General features: G+C 36.6%; 1 protein-coding gene across 1 annotated transcript; it reads right to left on the bottom strand.

The window, feature by feature from the left end:
• Nucleotides 1-118: 118 nt before the first annotated feature.
• Nucleotides 119-19238, bottom strand: gga1 (golgi-associated, gamma adaptin ear containing, ARF binding protein 1). Its single transcript, XM_058780324.1, has 17 exons — nucleotides 19105-19238; nucleotides 16645-16729; nucleotides 15997-16072; nucleotides 15365-15463; nucleotides 13797-13920; nucleotides 13418-13518; nucleotides 12449-12529; nucleotides 11930-12067; nucleotides 11679-11760; nucleotides 11161-11271; nucleotides 10872-11009; nucleotides 6376-6446; nucleotides 4477-4658; nucleotides 3096-3313; nucleotides 2086-2255; nucleotides 1899-2009; nucleotides 119-1192 (listed from the first exon to the last, which is right to left on the bottom strand). The coding sequence occupies exons 1-17, from the start codon at nucleotides 19145-19147 to the stop codon at nucleotides 1082-1084; spliced, it is 1941 nt and encodes a 646-aa protein (XP_058636307.1). The 5' UTR covers nucleotides 19148-19238; the 3' UTR covers nucleotides 119-1081.
• Nucleotides 19239-20442: the final 1204 nt, after the last annotated feature.

Genomic DNA, 20442 nt, shown 5'->3' on the forward strand with positions numbered 1-20442 from the left:
TATTAATGATCTGGAATGCAACTGACTTCTTCACAGACCTTTAACTGTAAGGAGTGACACAAACTAGAATTGTTCAATTTGGGAACACAGTGATTTCAATTCCTGTCTACATTTAAAAAAAAAAAAAGATGCAGGAGCATCATGATTCCACTTAAATATAACCGAAGTACCGTTATTAAAATTACCGGTGTTATCATCTTGAGTACAGAACTCTTCAATTATCTCATATAGGAATGGTAAAGGTGAAAGTATTCATTAAACTACTGCACTGAGAGAGCCCAGATTACATGTGGAACCATCAGGGAATCACAAAAACAAAAGAATCTCAACAAACAAAAGGGGAAAACTGTTACACTGCCAATTAAAAACAAGCATCAACACAAAATGTCTATATTCACATAAGCATGAAAAAAAAAAAAAATCTGATTAGGCACGTACGGTAAATATAAACAAGACATCAGCATGATGTTTAAGAGCAGTACAGTGCACAAGGGGCAATTTTAGGACAATCATAAATTAAGATGAAAAAATTACAATGAATGACAAAGTGGGGCTGTATGATTTGTAATATATAGACCATTTGAATTTGAAGTATTTCTTGTTAAGAAATTGTTTTTTAGTTGCCATTAAAACCACATGCAGCCTGACAATACAATCAAACACACAAAATAAGATCAAGAATGTGTGCAAGTGAACAAAACCTTAATCATCACAATGAAAATAAAAAAATTAGTGCAGAAACTGAAACTGCTCTATGCCATTACTGCTAACTGAGACTCCAGGATCTCAATTCACACATGGAAATAATGTCATAAATGACCACAAAACTCAAGTCTCTAACTTTCAAACATTTAAAGCTTCATACAAAAAGGGCCTGACATACCAGAAAACAAAAAGCTGAAAAAAAGAGAGAACAACTGGAATTAAAAATGAGTTCATTTAAAGGCCTCCTCCCAGTACTCATTCAGACATTAAGGAGAAGATAGAAGGATGTGGACCAAAGGCAGAGCCATTGACACAGTCTGGATATGAACTGCCATAAGGAAGCAGAGGGGCCACTAGCAGGAAATCAGTCTTTTCTTTAAAGGTTTCCCCAGGACTCTGGTGGAGGGAACTGCTCTACATCTCCGCTCTCATCATGTGATTCTTGTCCTAAATCAAATGTCAGTTTGTATCTCAACCGCACCTTCTCCTTCAAAAAGAAAGAAAACTTGTATGAAAATATGAACTTGACGAAATGCAGTGCAATCAGATAATCTCTGCAAATCAGCAATAAACACAGCCACACGTGTCTGACATAAGCCACAAACCATAACCATCACAGTTAGTAAGCTTTACTGAAAAATTATATCAACATTTTTGCATAGGGCTGCAACAGTACACAAAATTCATGTTTCAGTACATACCTCCATATTGGAGTCACAGTTTGGTAAAGTAGAGAGAAAAATAATCTGTCTTGAAATTATTCACGTTAAAAACAGAGTGGCACAATTACAAGTCTTTCATCGCTAAATCTGAGGTTTCAGATATACATTTTTATTTCAAATTTTCAGTTTTACAATTTGCAAAAAAATTGTTACTTTTTTTTTTCCTCAGACAAATTTTGTTGTATGTGTACATAGAAACTGTAAATAATAATTAGTTTGATAATGTAACATGACTTTGGCCTTGGTTTTTCATTTTTCATACAGTAGGAGAGTTTTAAAAGGGGTCTCATTTCTAGTATATTTGGGCTCGTTAGCTTTTGCTCCGAAATGTTATTTATTTTTCCCCCATTTGGTTTACTCTGTCATTTTAAGGACCGTACTGAAAGCCCTCTATCTGCATCTAATATATACTGTATGTACCACTGCAGCCCAACTACTACACAATATTCTTGAATACGTCTGTTTATTTACCTTGTGAGGGTTGGCTAAAAGCAGGACCTGTGTAATGGCGGCAGGGGGCAATAAAGGATTGAAGGCAGGTAAATCTGATCCCAATGGTGGCTGAAGCTTTACTCTCATAGTCTGCACATACATACAATACAGCTTCAATACAAAATTCTATACAGGTTCACTAATGATGGATGATAAATAGAGTTACCTTAGGAACGGCCGCCTGGAATCGTACATTTGTAATGGGCACAGGGGCAGATGACAACATTGAGATTATCACCACTAAAACATCTGGCCGGGCTGGTGGAGAGTCTCTTGCAAAATGGAACAGAACTCGAAGGCTGTGTTTATCAAAGATCGTCACAGGTAACAAGCTACCTGTCACAAAAAGTAAAAACAACTTGGTCAACAACACATCCTCACATTAAAACAAACAACAAAACCGCAACATCAACATCACAATTTACAGAGTATAGACCACAAAATATTTATTCACACTCATGTAAATCCAAACCATTTAATTTTCTTTATTCCATGGAACACATAAGAACACCTCTTTAAAAACCACTCTCAGTCCCCATGGGGACTGAGGCCTTCAAGGTCAAAAAGAACACAAAGGCACCATTAAAGAGATCCATATAACTTACCTGCCATCTTCCAAGACTTCAAAAGTAATACAATAGCTTTACAGACTTAAATGTAAATTTTATTGATAATATTGCTCTATTTTAAGCTGGTAACTGCTGCAACAAAATTGAGTGAACGATACAATGATTCACTGCTACTTTTCTATTGAACAGACTATAAAGCGCAAGAATAGACATATTTAAGGTAAAAGTGATCATGTGGCTCAGCCATTGTTTATATCTACAAGGCTGCTTTACAAAACCGATTTTGAAAATTTTTGAATACATATTTTTAAGTTTGGAACTTAATAAAAGCACGCTTTTCCTAGAGAAAACCACATTAAAATAAATGACATTACAGCAGGGGAAACGGCTGTCGCTACACTACATTTTCTGCACCTTTAACTGTGAACTGTATCCTGTCTGTCTGTTCCTAAATGTGAGATATTTGCAGACTATAAAGATATAACATTTTCTACAGCCTTAAATTTTGAAACTAAATTCAAGACAACTCTAAATTTACTTTTTAAAGACTTTTTGTTGTAATTGCATAGCATGATCAGCCCAATTTAAAGTTTGCTCAAAGTCTTACTAGGTTTGATAGACTCCAGGGGCACAGTCACATTCACCAATGATATATCATCCTGAGGGGTAGAAGCTGGAGTGATGCCTTCTGGGAGCTGTGAATTCAGCAGTGTGCCTGGTTCAGAGGAGAAGGCCAACACAGGGCTGGGGGTTGTAGCAGTATTGGTTCCAGACTTGATCTGAAGGTCTCGTAGTGTGGGCTTGGACTGAGACTGAAGTTTGTCCCTGTTGAAGAAGTGTCGATGCATATCTGTTGCACTGATATGTAGCCATATATATATATATATATATATATATATATATATATATATATATATATATATATATTTAAAGCATGAATATTAATCACATTTTTCCAATCACATTTATTTTGCAGGTATCTTCACAATAAACATTTGCATGCAAACAATAACAAGCAACCATTTTCCAATTATACATTCCAAAGGCCTTAAAGGTCCCATGACATGCTGCTTTTTGGATGCTTTTATATAGGCCTAAGTGGTCCCTAGTACTGTATCTGAAGTCTCTTTCCCGAAATTCAGCCTTGGTGCAGAATTTCAGTCACTACAAGCCAGTCCCACAATGAGCTTTCCTTAGGACGTGCCATTTCTGTGTCTGTAGCTTTAAATGCTAATGAGGAGGAGAGAGGCGGGGCAAGGTGGAGGGTGGGTGTGTGGCCTTAACCAGCTTGCGCTACCATGTTCTACCATGCGCTAATGTTGACAGTGGATGTATCGCAATGGCTCGTAGACACACAGTCCTTCAAGCTTTTCAGTCTGACCCAGAATCTGATCCAGATGAAGAAGTTGCAACTCAGCGGCTACAGTAGGACGTCTCCGAATGGTTAGTTTAAAATATTGTGTCTGGATACGGTACTTTAGTTGGTTTGTTTATGTATGCTGTTACAGTTATTATCATGTAGCTAATGCTAGCCATAGAGTTGGATGAAGGAACTAAAAAAATACTTTGGTGTTCATTTGTACATCCAAACACTGAGCAACTATCATGCTTCGCTCGTTTGCAAGCCATGATGTCTCTCGAGGAAAAACAAATATTGCGGTCGCCTTGCACGGTAGTAGCTCATTTTCTCATGGGCGGGCAAAGCAGAGAAAGGGGAGGTAACCTTTCCCCGTATGACGACATAAAGGGAAGAATCCAGATTGGGCCATCTGAGCTTTCATTTTCTCAAAGGAGAAGCAGGATACCCAGGGCTCGGTTTACACCTATCGCCATTTCTAGCCACTGGGGGACCATAGGCAGGCTAGGGGAACTCATATTAATGTTAAAAAACCTCATAAAGTGAAATTTTCATGCCATGGGACCTTTAAGAAAAATTGTGTTTGATATGCTTTGCTGAATTAATGATAAGGAAAAAAAAGGAAATTTACCATTTGACTTGAAGACTTTCTGGGGGTAGAGACTGCTGAAGCAGGGTCTTACCCAACATGTCTAACTCATCTAGGGATTTAGTGGATGTCACAGGCACAGTAACAGGTGTCTTGGTAGCACTCGCCATTGGCAACAGCACTGCAGGGGCTGGCGTAACAGCTGCATCCACAGACTCTGATGACTAACAAAACCGGTCAAGTGTTATGGTAAGCAGGGATCCATATAATATTTAACCAAGCCATTAACAGACTAGGGATGTGAAAATCTAGACAATTTCATAAACGACTAGTGGGTGCTCGACTAATCAATCTTAAGACAGACATGTATTTCACATCATGTTCACCACAATCATGTTCACACTGATACACACTGTTCAAAACCTACATTTCCCATTCTCCTAAAAACGCATTTAGTCGCAAGATGCATTTATAAGTTTTTCACTAGGGGTTTGTATGACTAGTTGAATGTCTGATCTGCACTTATTACTTGACAAGTAAAAATACTACTAGAATTTTTTTTTTAAATTTCTGCAGCTGGCCTTACTGCTAACAGAAATGGTGACAAAATCTTAATTATTTTAAAGTGCCCCTATTATGGATTTTTGAAAATTACCTTTCATGCAGTGTGTAACACAGCTCTAAGTGAATGAAAACATCCTGCACAGTTTTAAATCTGAGAGTTCACCATATATAAAGTTATTGTCTCTCAAAAGAAAGAGTCGACTCTAAATCATTGAAACGAGTCATTTTTAAAACGAATCTTAAGCTGTTTCATGTTGACGTCAAAATGAAACATTAGCATATTGCCCACCCACTTGTTGCCACTAGATGTTGCTTTTGGAGCTTTAAAAATAGCCGTTTCCCCAGTAACGGCTGTACACAAATCAGCACTGCTCACAATCACAAACACTGCTTTAAATGAAATCGACCAATCGGACCAATCACCGCAGATTAGCGTCATGCAAAGGAGGGGATGGAAAAATTAATCGTTGAGCAAATCGTTTGGGAGTCGCTGAGCAAATAAGGTAAAGATAAATGCATATTTTAAAAAAATGAAAGTGTTTTTTGACCTTGCATGCATGTCAACCTGTTGTTGGAGACTCCCAAAACCAAAAAAAGAACCTTTCATAACCCATAATAGGGGCACATTAAAACTTCTCTCATGTAGCGCCGTTTTGAGTCTGAGTCCCCGCTCATGAACCTTTCCTGATCCCACCCCCCACTCTCTTAACCACTTTGCTTCCTGTCAGCCTACTGTCCTATCTAAATAAAAGGCATCAAAAAAATTCTCTCTCAACTTAATTTAAATAAATAACTGAATATTTTATATAAAACATTCGAATCCAATATCACTAAAAAATGCCCATTCCTATTTTTTACTAAAGGAAAAGTAAATCATTCTTTAATTAAATCCTGAATGACACAAAGCCTATTTTTAATTTGACACACCATCTTAAAACTCATGGCACCAGAAAAACAAAACAAAAACAGATTACATTTGTATTTGTACTAAGTCTGTCAAATCATAACTCACAACTTGATAATTAATCAAATTTAATTAAAAAGAAAAACTGCAAAAAGTATGCATTATCATTATGAAAAGTTGCAAGCATTAAAGCACCAATTAGCATTGAATATTATTTGAATTTGATTGATGCAAGTAAAGAAAAAAAAAAAATTGCCTCAACAGTCTGTCAAAAGACGTGAGATTATTGGCATGTTATAAGACCTGCATGCTACGATAAATACTGTTAATTAAATTAAAAATCAAATCTAGATTGATTAGTCAAATAGCTGCTTGGTGGATGACTAGTCAACCATCCTGGTATGTCCCTAAAACATGGTCTTCATCTCATGATTACAACACAAATAAATGTAACTGATTATTATTGTGCTCACCTGAAAAGTATTCCATGTCATGGCATCTCCAGATTGAGAAGTTGCCAGATTAGAATTGACTTCAGTCAAGCCTGAAACAGAGTTACAGACATGATAATATTAAGTCACACATGCATGTGGTCACAACACTTGAGAGTCTGAAAATTTCCTACAGAGTTAACTTTCTACTGAAACACAGTTTACCAAACCACTTCTTTTGAAAGAAAAATTGGCCAATGGCCTGAGATTGTCTTCCTCAGCCAGTGCCATCCAGACAATAGTCAGATGTCTTTATGCATTTGTTGACAATTACATACTATATAAAAATACACATAATGGTTTGAACATTACATTGAATTAATGTAAATTTCATTAATAATCACAATTTCAAGGGAAATCTAAAATTATGATTTTGTCCCTAGGGGCCAGCCCACACGACATGCATTAAAACACATCCTAAGACCTCGATGTTGTTAAGTTTCATGGATTCAGTCTAGCTGAATTTTGTTTGATTTGTGAATAGATCATAAAAACTACTATTACAATCAATGAAACTGATGTAGAAAATTCAGAAGCGAAGACCAGGAAACTCTAGTGTATATTTTTAGCAGGAATGTGCTGTATGGCAATGCAGTCATCAAAGGGATCTGCACATTGTAGTTTTATATACATTTTGGGGGCAGTACTTAGAGGTAGGGACACAGCACTTAAGTCCCATCCTTAAACGAAGGCATGCAAAGGATATAAAGCAGTTATAAGAATCTGACCAGACTCTAGAATTCACCAGTCCTAGTCTAGTCAGCATAACTGAGCCAATCAGAGTGTTATTATCTTAGAAATGAAGAAATATCCACACCTAAGGCTTTGCATTTGCATTTAACTGAGGTGTTTAGGAGAATAAATAAAATTTAGAATGAGGTCAGTAAGCTTGCAATGAAGATGGTTTTAAATGAATTCCTTCTCTGCTGAGATTTATGTACATGCATGTGATCAGCTACAATGCTAAACACATTGCAAGTAGTAACCTTGGATGCAGTGGAAGTAAATATAAATATAATGCTTTAATCAGGGGTTAAAAAATCCTGAGCCTGAACTTTTTTCGGGGGTTGTAGGGTTGGACACATACACAGGGTTATATCTGGCAAAAAAAAAAAAAAAAAGAACATTATTTGACAATTACTTTCCTTGAAACTAACTAGTAACGTATCTGCCATTGCCATTAGCCCTTGTCAGGCTCAGACTACAGATTATGGTGGGCTATTTGAAACAGCAATACCAAGAAAGGTTACTCACTACAATATTGTGCAAAACATTTAGGATGATTTTGATATCATGTTTTGCTGGTTAGCTTTGTCCTTGACAGGGTACAAGATGACCCACAATCTAAAACATGACATTTCTGAAATTGTTCTGTTGAAAAGAAATAATGGTAAATTAAATACTAGGAAATGAAATATAAAATAGGAAATATACAAAGACAGTTTACTACAGAAAACTACAGTTCAGTTCAATTAACAACAACAAAAACATTAAAATGCTCCAAGAACTGGTAACTTAAACAGTGTTCGTACAGATACTGCAAAATGAAATTCCAGGACTTTAAGCACTACTTTTTTGGTTTTCAAGGACTAAAATCAGATCTCACTTATCAAACAATATTATTATTGTATTTTAAATTCTAATAAATAAACTAATAGAACAAAATAGTACAAATAAAGGGCATCACATGCAAAGAATGCAATGACCATGGCAACTATGGCAAAATTATTGCTTTCCTTATGCAAACTGATTTTTTTTTTTTTTCATGAATATATGGTTGACCTGAAGAATGAAAGCTCATATTTTATTATGAGCTAGATCACTGCTTATCGACACTAGGGGTGTGACAATACACTTAGCTCACCAGATGAGACAAAATGCAGATACTTGGTTCACTGGGATGACACAATGTTTTAATACTTTAAGAAATTTTCAAATTACAAAATGTGTCTTTTAAATCACAAAAAGTAAAACAATGGATTTGTATTTTGAAATGATTTAACTAGTCTAGGGCTTAACTAACGATTATTTTGCTAATCAAGTAATCTACTGATTATTTCGACAAGTGAGTAATCTGATATTTTTTACTAATACAAATAAAACAAGTGAAAAACAGGCTTTATCATGACTATATTTATATATAAACTAACGATGAGGCTATAATAATTAGCTCAAATAAAGTATCAAAACCCAAGTACATGGTTTTATTGAACAACACTGTTAAAATACATTTATATATTTATATTATAACAAGTACCTGCAGAGGGCGCCAACGGCCTGGTGATTTTTCATGCGATTCAAAGACATTTAAATCCATTTAATTTTAATATTTGGCCACATGCAAAGTCAGACACTTTTATTTTGAAATCGCAATGTACAATAAATCGCACATTTAGAAATATGTTGATGTACTCTCCGGTGTTGGCGTAGGTTTATAAATGATTTACGTTACAAATCAAGTGAGTTTTCCCAGATGAAGAGTTTAGCCCCTTTTCACAGATACAGTCTTTACTGGTAAACTACGGTAGATCATGTGTGAACTAGGGATGTGCGCTACGACTAATTTGACTGTCGTTTAAACGGACGTTTTGTATCCAACTAGTCAACTAGTCTAAAAGCTAGAAACCTCCAAAAAATGGCAAAAGAAAAAAAAAACTGTGCGTGTATAACAGCCTACACTTGAAATAATTAATCTTTGCATCACACTGTCAAATCCCTCAATGAACAGGGATCGTTAAACAGAAAAAAAGGAAGAGCATACACTCTACATAAACCAGTGCAAAGCTTATTTATTCAGATCAGCTGAAGCAATGCAGAAATGGAAAATAGACTGACAGAATTCTTCATTTTCATATAACGGTAGCCAACATATTAAAACACAAGTCAAGAACAATAGGAAAGTTTATCAAGGAATAGCATTAAAACGGCTTTTAAAAATGTACTTCATGTTGGCTATATTGTCTAAAAACAAAACAATGCTCGGTTTACTTACTCAGACCATGCTCATTTGTTCAGTGAATTTAACATGTTAACGTGGTCTGGCGAAAGACGGGACTAGAGGCGATTCTGCACTTGAAAAAAAAAAAACGCTCGGCAGGAACTGAAGTCACAGGCACACAGAGAGATAACTACAAGCAAGCAGACAGTTTCGAAAAGAGCCTGGAAATCCCGCACCACCACCGAAGTGGGTTTTAGAGGAATAGACGGCGGATGGGATCGCGGACCGCAGCGGCGGGTTGTAGTGTATGACATGATTGACATTTGCTGGCTTTGGCTAGCCTCCAAGCTAACGCATAAGTGCCTGTATTGAATACGATTACGCATCGCTCCAGTAGAGTTATTGTAAGCCAATTTGACATTACAGAGTTTACAAAAAACTTTTCCGTTTCCTTCTAATTCAAAATAATCCCACACCTTGCTGGATCTTCGCGTGGTCATTTCGAGCTCGCCGCAACTGACATGAAGAAAAGGTATGCGAGGTCTGAGGTAAAAATGTAGTTTCCGCCCAGATACGCTTTTAAAAATATTTATATATTTAAATATTTTGATATTTATTATTTTTCAAAAGTTTTATTTTAGCTTGTTGTTAAAATGTTTTAAATGTAACGTTAAAATTCTGGTCATTTTTTTCTCTCGTGTAATCGACTATTGATTTCAGTGTCGACTAGCAGGAGCTGTACCGTTTAGTCGACTAGACCCGCACATCCCTAGTGTGAACAGGACCTTTTCAAAACTACTGGTAAATTTGTTCTGACAATCATATCTTTCTTATTGAGATGATTACTCTGAGCAGTTTACAAAGCTCCGCTGCTTTTAAAAAAGCTTTTCTATGTAAATATGGCGCTAGATGGACATCTTTGACCATTGTGCCTCGCAGCTTTTTCAACGTGTCGCGCTCGAGACCCAGGCTTCTTTTCCATTAATCAGCTGGATACTATTATGCGCGTCTCGTATTTGTGATCATAAGAGCAAATTACTGATTGGATAGTAAAGTTAGTTTGGTTGAGAGTGAAAGCTGTGCTCCTCTCATACACTGGTAGGCGAACTCATGAACTCGAACATGATATCAACAAGTGTTTTTTTTTTAAATGTAGGAGGACTCTATTTTTCCCGCAGCCAAACGCGGCACGCTGGAGATCAGGCACGGTGCTGGAGAACTTTAAGCCCTGTTTAATGGACATTTTTCATGATTAGGTTTTCAAAGGCAGCTGTAATTGTGATTATTTTTTAGAGAAATTGTAGAGCATCAGTGTATCAGTTTCTTAAATGATTTCATTACACTGACAAAAAAAATAATAAAATTACAAAAAACAAAAATCACTGTAACCAAGATGGCTAATTTTGACCTCCTTTTTGCATTCATTAGTATTTTTGGGTAACACATTCTAGGGTTTTATGCAACCCTTCATATGCCCCAATTCACAATTCATATAATATCAAGAGAATTACATGGCAAAGTGTCATCACAGATTTCTTACCCAGGGACATGAGCTCATCATCCAAAAGGCTGATGCCCAGCTCTTGTGAAGATGGTGTCTTAGAGGGAAATTCAGAGAAAGACTGAGCCGAAGGAGAGGTATCCAACCCTGTCAGATCCAAGAGAGCGGTACTGCGGCCTATGGACACCAAGAGTATGCAATCAGAAGTAACACTGAAATTAGTGGGAACTCTATTACACAAAAAGTTCCTACGAGCCAAAAACCACAGAATAAATTCTCACAATATCTCTAGACTTCACTGAGCTCAAGGATGGCATCAGTGCTGTACCTGGGAGTCTGGCAGTGCTGCTGGTGTCTCCATTCACCTCCTCACCTTTCACCAGCTGTCTGTACAGATTTATCACCTGTGTTAGGCTGTCATTCGCCTGTAAGATCTCAGCTGAAGACAAACACAAAGAAAGCATCAGAAACGGACTAATTCAGTTTGGAGTCAGGTCACCTTTATTTCTATAGTGCTTTATACAATAAAGGCTGTGTCAAAGCAGCTTCTAGAGATCAGTTACGGAAACTCAACTATAGAGGAAATTCAGATACTGCTGTAAAACAGCTCTAAAAGACAACAATAACATTATTTAGCTCAAGTCAGTCCAGATCAATAACAGTGTAAAGTCAATTTGAAAATTAGCTCAATTCAGCTATATCCAGTCTACAAAAGGCAACAATGTAATTATTCAGTCAGTTCAATATTGATTAAATTCAGGTCAATACAAGTGTCAACATTGCAAAATGTGAATTTAACACCATTTGTGTAAATACAGGTTTTGCCCTTCAGCCTGTATGCCTTACCGAGAGCTTCATCATTGTCCTCAGTATCACTGGCCAGTCTGAACAGAGTAGGTCTCATTTTCTCACAGCGCTGGTACAGATCCTACAATGACACAAAGACCATACAGAATTATTTAACAAAAATAAATACTTGCATTATGTGAAAAATCTATTTGCTGCTCTGATTGTGTTGAGTGAAATAGTAGTTTTGAGTCCACTACTGCAATGTCAGGAGTGTGACAGGCTGTTGTGCAAACATATGTCTTAGAGACCTTAATTAGCTCCTCATTGCTATGTGAGCCGCTCTCTTTGCTGTAATCTCCCAGTAACTGTGTGAGAAGCCCAACACTCTCCTTTACTTCCTGAATAGCATTCACTCTCTTTGACACCTTCTCCATACGCTTCTGATCCTGAAAACAGAGTGTATGAATTACACACAGCAGATCGTCAGAGCTCACAGTAAAAAGTACAGCTCATGGACTTATTCTCACTTAATGTATACATTCCCAAAAAAACCCTCAAAAGACGTTAAACCTGTTAAATTTGTATTTCCTGGTTCTGTTCTTCTGACAGCTGGATTAAAAAGAGCAGCTAAAAGGTGAACTGTGTGCTGCGGCATCGATTGTACCCCTGTAATTTTTTTTTTTCAGACAGATACTTGTTTTGCTTTTGGTGTAAATAGACCATTCTTTGTCCTTTCATAGACACAAAGAACCCACTAAGAGTTAATCCAATATCTAGGACAGACAGAGAGACACACACACACACACACACACACACACACTACACACCTCCTGAACCATTTCTTTAATGAGTTTGTTTGCCGCCCGCAGGTCCTCAGGGTGAGAGCTATTCAGAAGGCGAGACAACATCTATTGAATCAAATAGAAAAAAGAAAAAAAAGAAAAGAAAAAAAAACAGTAAGTGAGTGCACAGATGTAAATGAAGTCATAATTATTTCTCCTTTATGTACCTGAACTCATCTTAAAACGCTTCATTAGCTCATGGTTTACAAACATACAGTAACAGTTTTGTGTCTTGTCCCATAGGTCAAACTGACCAACCTTACTCCCGAATCCTTCTTAAAGGGGTCATCGGATGGGACATGCACTTTTACAAGTTGTTTGAACTGAAATGTGTGTTGGCAGTGTGTGTACACAACCACCCTATAATGATAAAGATCCACCCAGTGTTTTTTTTTAATCTATTAAAATCATTACCCCTTTCTCAAATCAAGCCGTTCTCAGCTTCTTGTCTGTGTGACGTCACACGGACGAAGGCCGCTCCCACCACTGTTGATTGACAGTAGCGTTTCAGCACAGACTAGACTGGTGTCTTACCAGATTGCGATTGAAGTGTTTTGTTGTTGGATGCAATAATGAACATAGCAGTCGTCATTTATTCCCGACATCTGAGCCGCTGAAGACGCAGTGGATTAAGTTTGTTTTTGAAGGGAATGTGCCCTCGATCTACCTAAATGCATTTATGTTCACGCAAATCATTCGTGATCCAGCCTCACCTACAGAGGAAGTGAGTATAAGGTTTTTTTTAATAAATCTTTGCAAATCGCCTTTCCTAATAACGTGCTAGTTAGCAAGTTTCACGATGAATGTGGCTTAAGTTTACCGTCTCTCAGAGAGCGGCTCGGAAGAGAGGGGCGGGGTCAGCAGAGCTCATCTGCATTTAAGGCAGAATGCAAGAAAACGGCTTGCTCTGAAAAGAGCTGTTTTTAACAGGGTAAAAAGGGTGTTGTTTTAAACCTTTGATTTCTCCTCATCCTCAAAGATGGCATTTTTGGGCCTGGGCGGCGGGGGAGGGCAGGGCTTGTCATCAGGAAGGTCTGGGTCCTGTTTAATAATACCTAAAAGGAGATGCAGAGCATAAACAATAATGTAGCTCATGCATTACCAAACACTCCACAACACACAATCACAACACCAACATAGGACATACAGCGAGTCCAGAGAGAGAGCTTTATCATTTTACACATAAGCACTTTGTGTTTGTTTACTATAACTTTCAACAGCACTCACGAAAGTACCAATGTCAGAATAGCAATTGACCACACATGTATCAGCTGTGAGATGTAATTAAATACATGTTAGTTATGACAAATCGGGACCCTGCATGTCAGGTTACCTTGTTTCTTAAGCATCTGATAAGCATCAGAAATCTTTGTCTCTTCTGGTAAACTCACAGTCCAGCTGTACATCATTTCTAAAACTTTTTTCTTCACTGGTTCTGGGGCTCGAGAACCAAGATACTGCAACAAAAATAAGAGTACAGGGACAGTTATTGAATTTAAATTAAAGGAAATATTTAGACATTAAAAATATTGACTACTAATATTCCCATTCTAAGCAGCAAGAGACATTCTCCTCAGTATAAGGTGTATAACTGCACAGTGTCTGCATTTACTAGATAGCCTCTTTTCTGACACCAATTTTTTCGTCTTGCTAAAGCAAGAGAGAGTGTGCTTCACTCTCTCTTTGGTTTCTATGGTTTTCCTGTTCTTTGAGTTCTTCATGCAGTATATTCAGGCTAGCACAAATAAGAATGTGCAATAAAGACATATGTTTATGGTTGGTTGGTCGTACAGGCCCATGCTCAGTTCATGCACTCTATGCCAAAGCAGAAGTTACGTTATCTCTACCACTGCGTATCCTTGTGCGCACAAGTTGTGAAATATTAGTAATCAATTTTATCCAGGGTTTTTAAAATCAAATATAAGGCTTTAAAGACCTTTTTAAGGGCTGGACTAATAAAATTAATACTGTTTGTCCATTCAAAACAAACCAATACAATCTCAAAATCTTTTAATTAAACAGACAGGGGCACACATTAGCGAGGACTTAATACTGCTTATCAGCAAAACAGGGTAACTGCAAGTTTAAAATTCTCAATATGTACTGAAATTGGTATAATGGAAGTCAGTGGGGACCTGAAAACTACTGTTAGCCACATTCTTCAAAATTTATTTTGTGTGCAACAGAAGAAATAAACTTATACAGGTTTGGAACAACTCGAGGGTGAGTAAATGATGACAATTTTTTGGTGAACTGTCTATCCTTCCTGTGATGGGGCAGCCCAAAGAGAAGATACAAGAGTTTGTTGAATTAAATGCCTGATACAGCTTGTTGTGTAACCAAAACACCAATAATGACAAAGGATTTTATGCATAATGCAAGACTTTCAATTATAAACAAGCCTGTAATATGCTGACTCTTATTTCCAAATGTATGTTCTTTACTACTTAGAGCAAATAGATGGAGATAAAATATGTACTCTAACAACAATCTACAACATATTACAACATAAACACCATAAAGTCAATAACAAAAATAATAATTCATCAACAGCAGATCAATATGCAATCGCTCAGGCATAAATGTGTGCTTTTGAACTGCTCTGCAACCGCAAACCTTTAGAATGTGCAACAACGCCACCGTTTTTTAATTTGAATGTGCAATGCACACATTTATTTAAATAAATCATAGCATTCTGAAGCTATAATTACATTAAGCCATATGGTCTTACATTTAGAACTTTTCTTATACAATTTAAGATATTTACGTTTTCACATTATTCCTTTTACAGAATAACTACAAATTCCTTCAATATTATGGTGTTTTGTGATTACAGTAACATTCGTGGTGTGAATTCTAACAAAGGGACAGAGCTGATTTATATACACAGACAAAACATACCTTAGGGGAAACCACTTTGATCAGCTCATTCAGGAAACGGAACTTCCCCACCTCATTATGGAATCTTTTCCCACAGTTCTTCACACAGGTCTCTAGAACCTTAGGACAAAAACAGAGAGTGCCAAAGAGTGCTTTCCCCAACAGAAAGAATAATATATGTAGATCATTTCATTAGCTGTGTGATTCATACAGAACATGTATTCCCAATACCATTTCTTCTAGAAGAAATTTCATGTTTTGAATCATGACTAATTTGTAAATTATATTTCTTAGGAAACAAAAAACGTTTTTTTTCTCCACAATTTCATATGGGCCAACCAACATGAAGAAAAAACAAAACAGGTATAGAGAGAACAGGTATAGGAACTCTGCAGACCCTCTATAAGAGAAAATAAGAAAATGGTGCTGCCTCTCTACCACCCACTTCAAGCACTTACAACAGGTAGTGTTGTCAAAAGTACCGACCGTGATACCATTCGGTAGTACTGAAATTTTAAAAACGTCCATTTCCCACTAAGATTTGAGCGGATTCTTAAACAGATACAGATACATCTGTGATTGGCTTCAACGATCAATGAAGTGCTCAGTGAAGAGAAAACACCCCTGAGAAAAACCCAGAATGCTGATCTTACCATGAGCGCCTGAATGGCCTCCCACTCCTGAGGGGACTGAATCTTGTGAGCAAGAAGCCTGGTAGCCAACTGTGGACTAAAGACACAACATTATTTAGCACAATAAAAAGAATAATCCGTAAATCAGGAACATTCACACTAACAAAAGCAAAAGATATTTGAGCAATTTATTTTTTTCATTGACTCGTAATTAAGACTTGACTTTCTCAACATTTCCCAGTCACATGAAGCTTACCTAAATAAGGACAGGTAACTTGACCCTTTAATTGTGTTTCCCCCTTTGGGACTGTTATATGATGCACAGCCCCAACGACAAAAAAAATAAATAAAAAAATAAAACAATAATCACATTCAATAAACCCCAGAAAAAGCTTAAGGAAAACTCAAATACAAGTATGCCAATGGCTTTTCAATTCTTCAGAAGCTCAGTGGTCACTGTAATGCGAGTTTGCTCAACTGCCCCTAATAGGAGAGAAGTTAATTTGTAGTCAGTAAGACCAATATCTCACCAAGGTATTGAGCCACTGCTTGAGGCTTAAAATAAATGAAACAGACTAGTGAGATGTCAGCATTCAGTGTGAACAGTCCCTCGCTGTGCGTATTTGAGGAGAAACATTTAAATTTAAAAATGACAGAAATGGGACGCACCCTTCAGGTTCATTGCTGAGTTGGTCACAGAACAGTTGAATACTCTCCCAGTCAGTTTCTCGATTTAAAGGGTTGGTCGCTTTGTCTACAGGTGACACATCAAAAAAGCAAAAAAATTACATAGACTACAATAACCAACAAGCAGTATATCAGCAATTTTGCATAAAGATCACAACATCTGTAATTCAACATTAATATGTGAAAGCAAACAATAAAAAATCCTTTCAAATATGGCTGCTCGATTAATCGAAATGAAATTGCAATCGCGATTAGGCAAAAGCTGCGATTGTCATGCGCATCTTGTCAGTGAAGCACGGTTCTGTAATCAGTAGTAAATCTAGATCCGAAGGCCAGAGGGCACTCTCGCACAGAAACTCCAAATACACCCCACAGAAGAAATCCATATAGCAGTAGCTGAATAAACAGATTTAACTGCTTTCATTGATTCAGCATAACTAATAAACACAGGACTATGACAATATATGATTTATCTGAGTTCTTATTATAATTTTCATTATAATAAAGTATATAATAATGCAATGCTATTCGACATAGCCTTTATCACTGCTTAGAATACTATGAAATATGTTGTATGTCTTATTGTGTGTAAGAAGCCACATCATCTCACAGAAGGATTTATTTCAAACACTCGACTGACGTTATGAAGTGAGTCTGGAGTAAAAACATGTTATTAAATGTATTTTCACGTGCTTTCAGATGGAGCAGCATTTGTTATTACACAGAGCTGTAGTTCACGGAGAAGCTACGCAAACAGCTGTCATTATTGCAGAACAATTTCTTCGATTTCATAATCGCACGTTTAAATCGGTCTGCGATTATGAACGCGATATTGCGTAGCCTGTCAGTGAACTACGGCTCTGTGTATTAAATGCTGCTCCATCTGAAAGCACGTGATGGAGATTTACTACTGATTACAGAACTGGCTTTACTGATGAGATGCGCATGACAATCGCATTTGATTAATCAAGCAGCCCTACTTTCAAAGTATTTCACCTTTACATTTAATCATTTAGCAGAGGCTTTTATCCAAAGTGACTTACAAATGAGGACAATGGAAGCAATCAAATTCAACAAAAGGGCAATGATATGCAAGTGCTATAACAAGTCTCAGTTAGCCTAACATAGTGTACGTAGCAAGGGTTTTTGTTGTTGTTGATTTTTAAATTATGTAATAAATAAAAAGAAAACAGATAGAATAGAAAAAGAATAGAACAAACTAGTGTTAGAGACCTTTTTTGCTTTTTGTTAATTGTATAATAAACAAAAAGAAAACAAATAGATAGAATACAAAGAGAATAGAGAATCTTTAATAGAATAGTTTTTTTAAAGAATAGAATTAGAATAGAGAGTTTTAAAACAACAATAACCAAGATGAGTTATTAAAAAAACAATCTGAATCTAGAAGCTGATATATATCAACAAGAAATTGTTTTATAGCATTTATATCATGTACACTATTCCTTTTTCATTGTAGGTTCACTGTAGCCTATTATTATCTTACTATCCAAAAATCAAATTATTTTTAAAGTCAAAATTCTCTCTCCAGTAAGCCAGACTAGTTTCATTGGTTGTTGACTGCATTGTGAAAAGTGGACATTGTATAATGGAATGGAGGCAGATCTGAATGTGACTAAAGATTAGGTGGTCAATGAAAATGTAAACAAAATTAAATGGATGGACAAAATAATCACAATAACCCAGTGACATAATTAAAGAAAATATTGACTTAAGAAAATATTTCATAATTTCTTTGTGCACAACGTTTCAATTAAGAAAACATATACCTGTAATCAGTAATGTTATTGATGTGGAGTCCACAGTTCTTTTTAAAGACACTATTTCAAATGGTTGGAGACAGGGTAGAAACGGTTCGCCAAACTAAGTGATGACTGTGACTTTAGCATTACAAGTGGACAACATAAAACTCACAAAGGAGTAAGTCGGATATGGCCCCTTTAAGGAAACAGGCGAATGAATCATCTTTTCTTGACTGACATGTTGGATGGTTGCACGGAACTATGGGGTAAATAGGGACTTCACACAATATAAGCGCAACGAATAATTTGTTATTGAATGTATTCATTCAATAGTTTATTTATCATGTGATTCTGCTTTAGAGACTCCTCCCTTTTGACTCACGGACAGATAGCTTGCAATTTTACAACTCTTCTTTAACTTACCTGTCCAGCACAGAACACACACTCCCACAACAGTAAAAATAAATGCACAAAACACTCTAAAACAAAAGTGTGTCAGAAACTCAACTATATCGGCGTTAGCATGCTAATAACTCAACTGCCAACAACACCATGACACTCCGCATCTGCGTTCAGTAAAGCGCTTGCGTCAAGGTATCATCTTAGGCGTATGCATTTCCTTGTTATTCGCACTGTCACATTAGAAAGTAATATATTTGTAGTTTAAATGTGTTTGACTTACTGATGCGGGACTCTAAGCTCTGCTCGTCAGGCGGAGCCGCCATCTTCACCCGAGATCACAAGACTCAAATCTCGCGATGAAACACGTGACGTTTCTAACTAAAGAAGCAGGCTACTTCTGCATTTTTATTTTCATGTAACGTAATGAAACATCTAACTAAACTTGTAGAAGTGTAGTAGTAGGCTACTTGACTGAGTATGTTTCATGATGCCTGAAAGTTTTGTATGTGGAAACGTTTTTATGAGAAGAAGCAAGAAAGAAAGAAATAATTTTTTCCTCTGTTAAATTACAGAAATTCAAGGCGTTCTTGTTCTTCATTAATTTCAGCTATAAGAAATAATGATACAGTTCCTCATGTGTAGGAAGGTATAGAAATAGTATAGAAAAGAATCTATTCCTATGTAAAAAAAAGTGTTCCTATCTAGGAGTTTCAGATTAAAACCTATTCACAAAACTCTTAATAGCAAGTTTTACTGAGGAACTCTTAATATAAGAGTAGGCAAGGTTTACCTATAGGTGCTATGGATCATGAGTGTGTGTGTGTGTTGTCCTTGTATTACCTACCTTATGGGTTCCAAATGTCCCCACAAGTATAGTAATACATTCTGACCTCATTGGGAAAGTGTTTGGTCCCCATGAGGAAACAAGCTTATAAATCATACAGAATGATCTTTTTAGAAAATCTAAAACAGCAGAAAGTTTTGTGCGAGGGTTAGGGTTAGGGTAAGGGGATAGGGAATACAGTTTGTACAGTATAAAAACCATTACGTCTATGTAATGTCCCCATAGAAACCCAATATGTGTGTTTGTGTGTGTGTGTACGCTGAGTAGAATATAATCAAGTATTGGCTACACCTTGGCTAATTCTATTAAGCTGGCTCTAATCAATTTTAACTATTAGAAATTAGTGGATACATTTAAACCAGCGTATTTGAGTTTATCTTGTGTATATAATGTCCTCAGTTTATTTAGCTCATGAGGCCAGTTGCTGGTTTCGGTTCTTACCCATGTAAGTTCGCATTTAGCTTGAGCCAACTCTGAGTTTTTAGGCTCAAGAAGGTGGGTTTTGAGCAGGTTTTGTTGTCATGGTAACTTGTGCTACATGGCTACCCTTCTCTGGACTAGGTTTTATTCTGGGTAAGAGATTGCAAACCCAAACTGGACCAATCAGCTGTGAGAGATGTGACATACAGTATCTGATGCAATAAAGCCACTATCCCTGTATCTCTCACTCCAAATTAAAGCAGACAAAATTGCCCATTTTTTTTGCTGCTAATTATTTATTATATTCATATTATGTGAATTATAATCTTTAAAGTCATATGTTCAAATAATTAA

This window comes from Onychostoma macrolepis, chromosome 06, assembly GCF_012432095.1.
Source record: "Onychostoma macrolepis isolate SWU-2019 chromosome 06, ASM1243209v1, whole genome shotgun sequence".
Classification (NCBI taxonomy): Eukaryota; Metazoa; Chordata; class Actinopteri; order Cypriniformes; family Cyprinidae; genus Onychostoma; species Onychostoma macrolepis.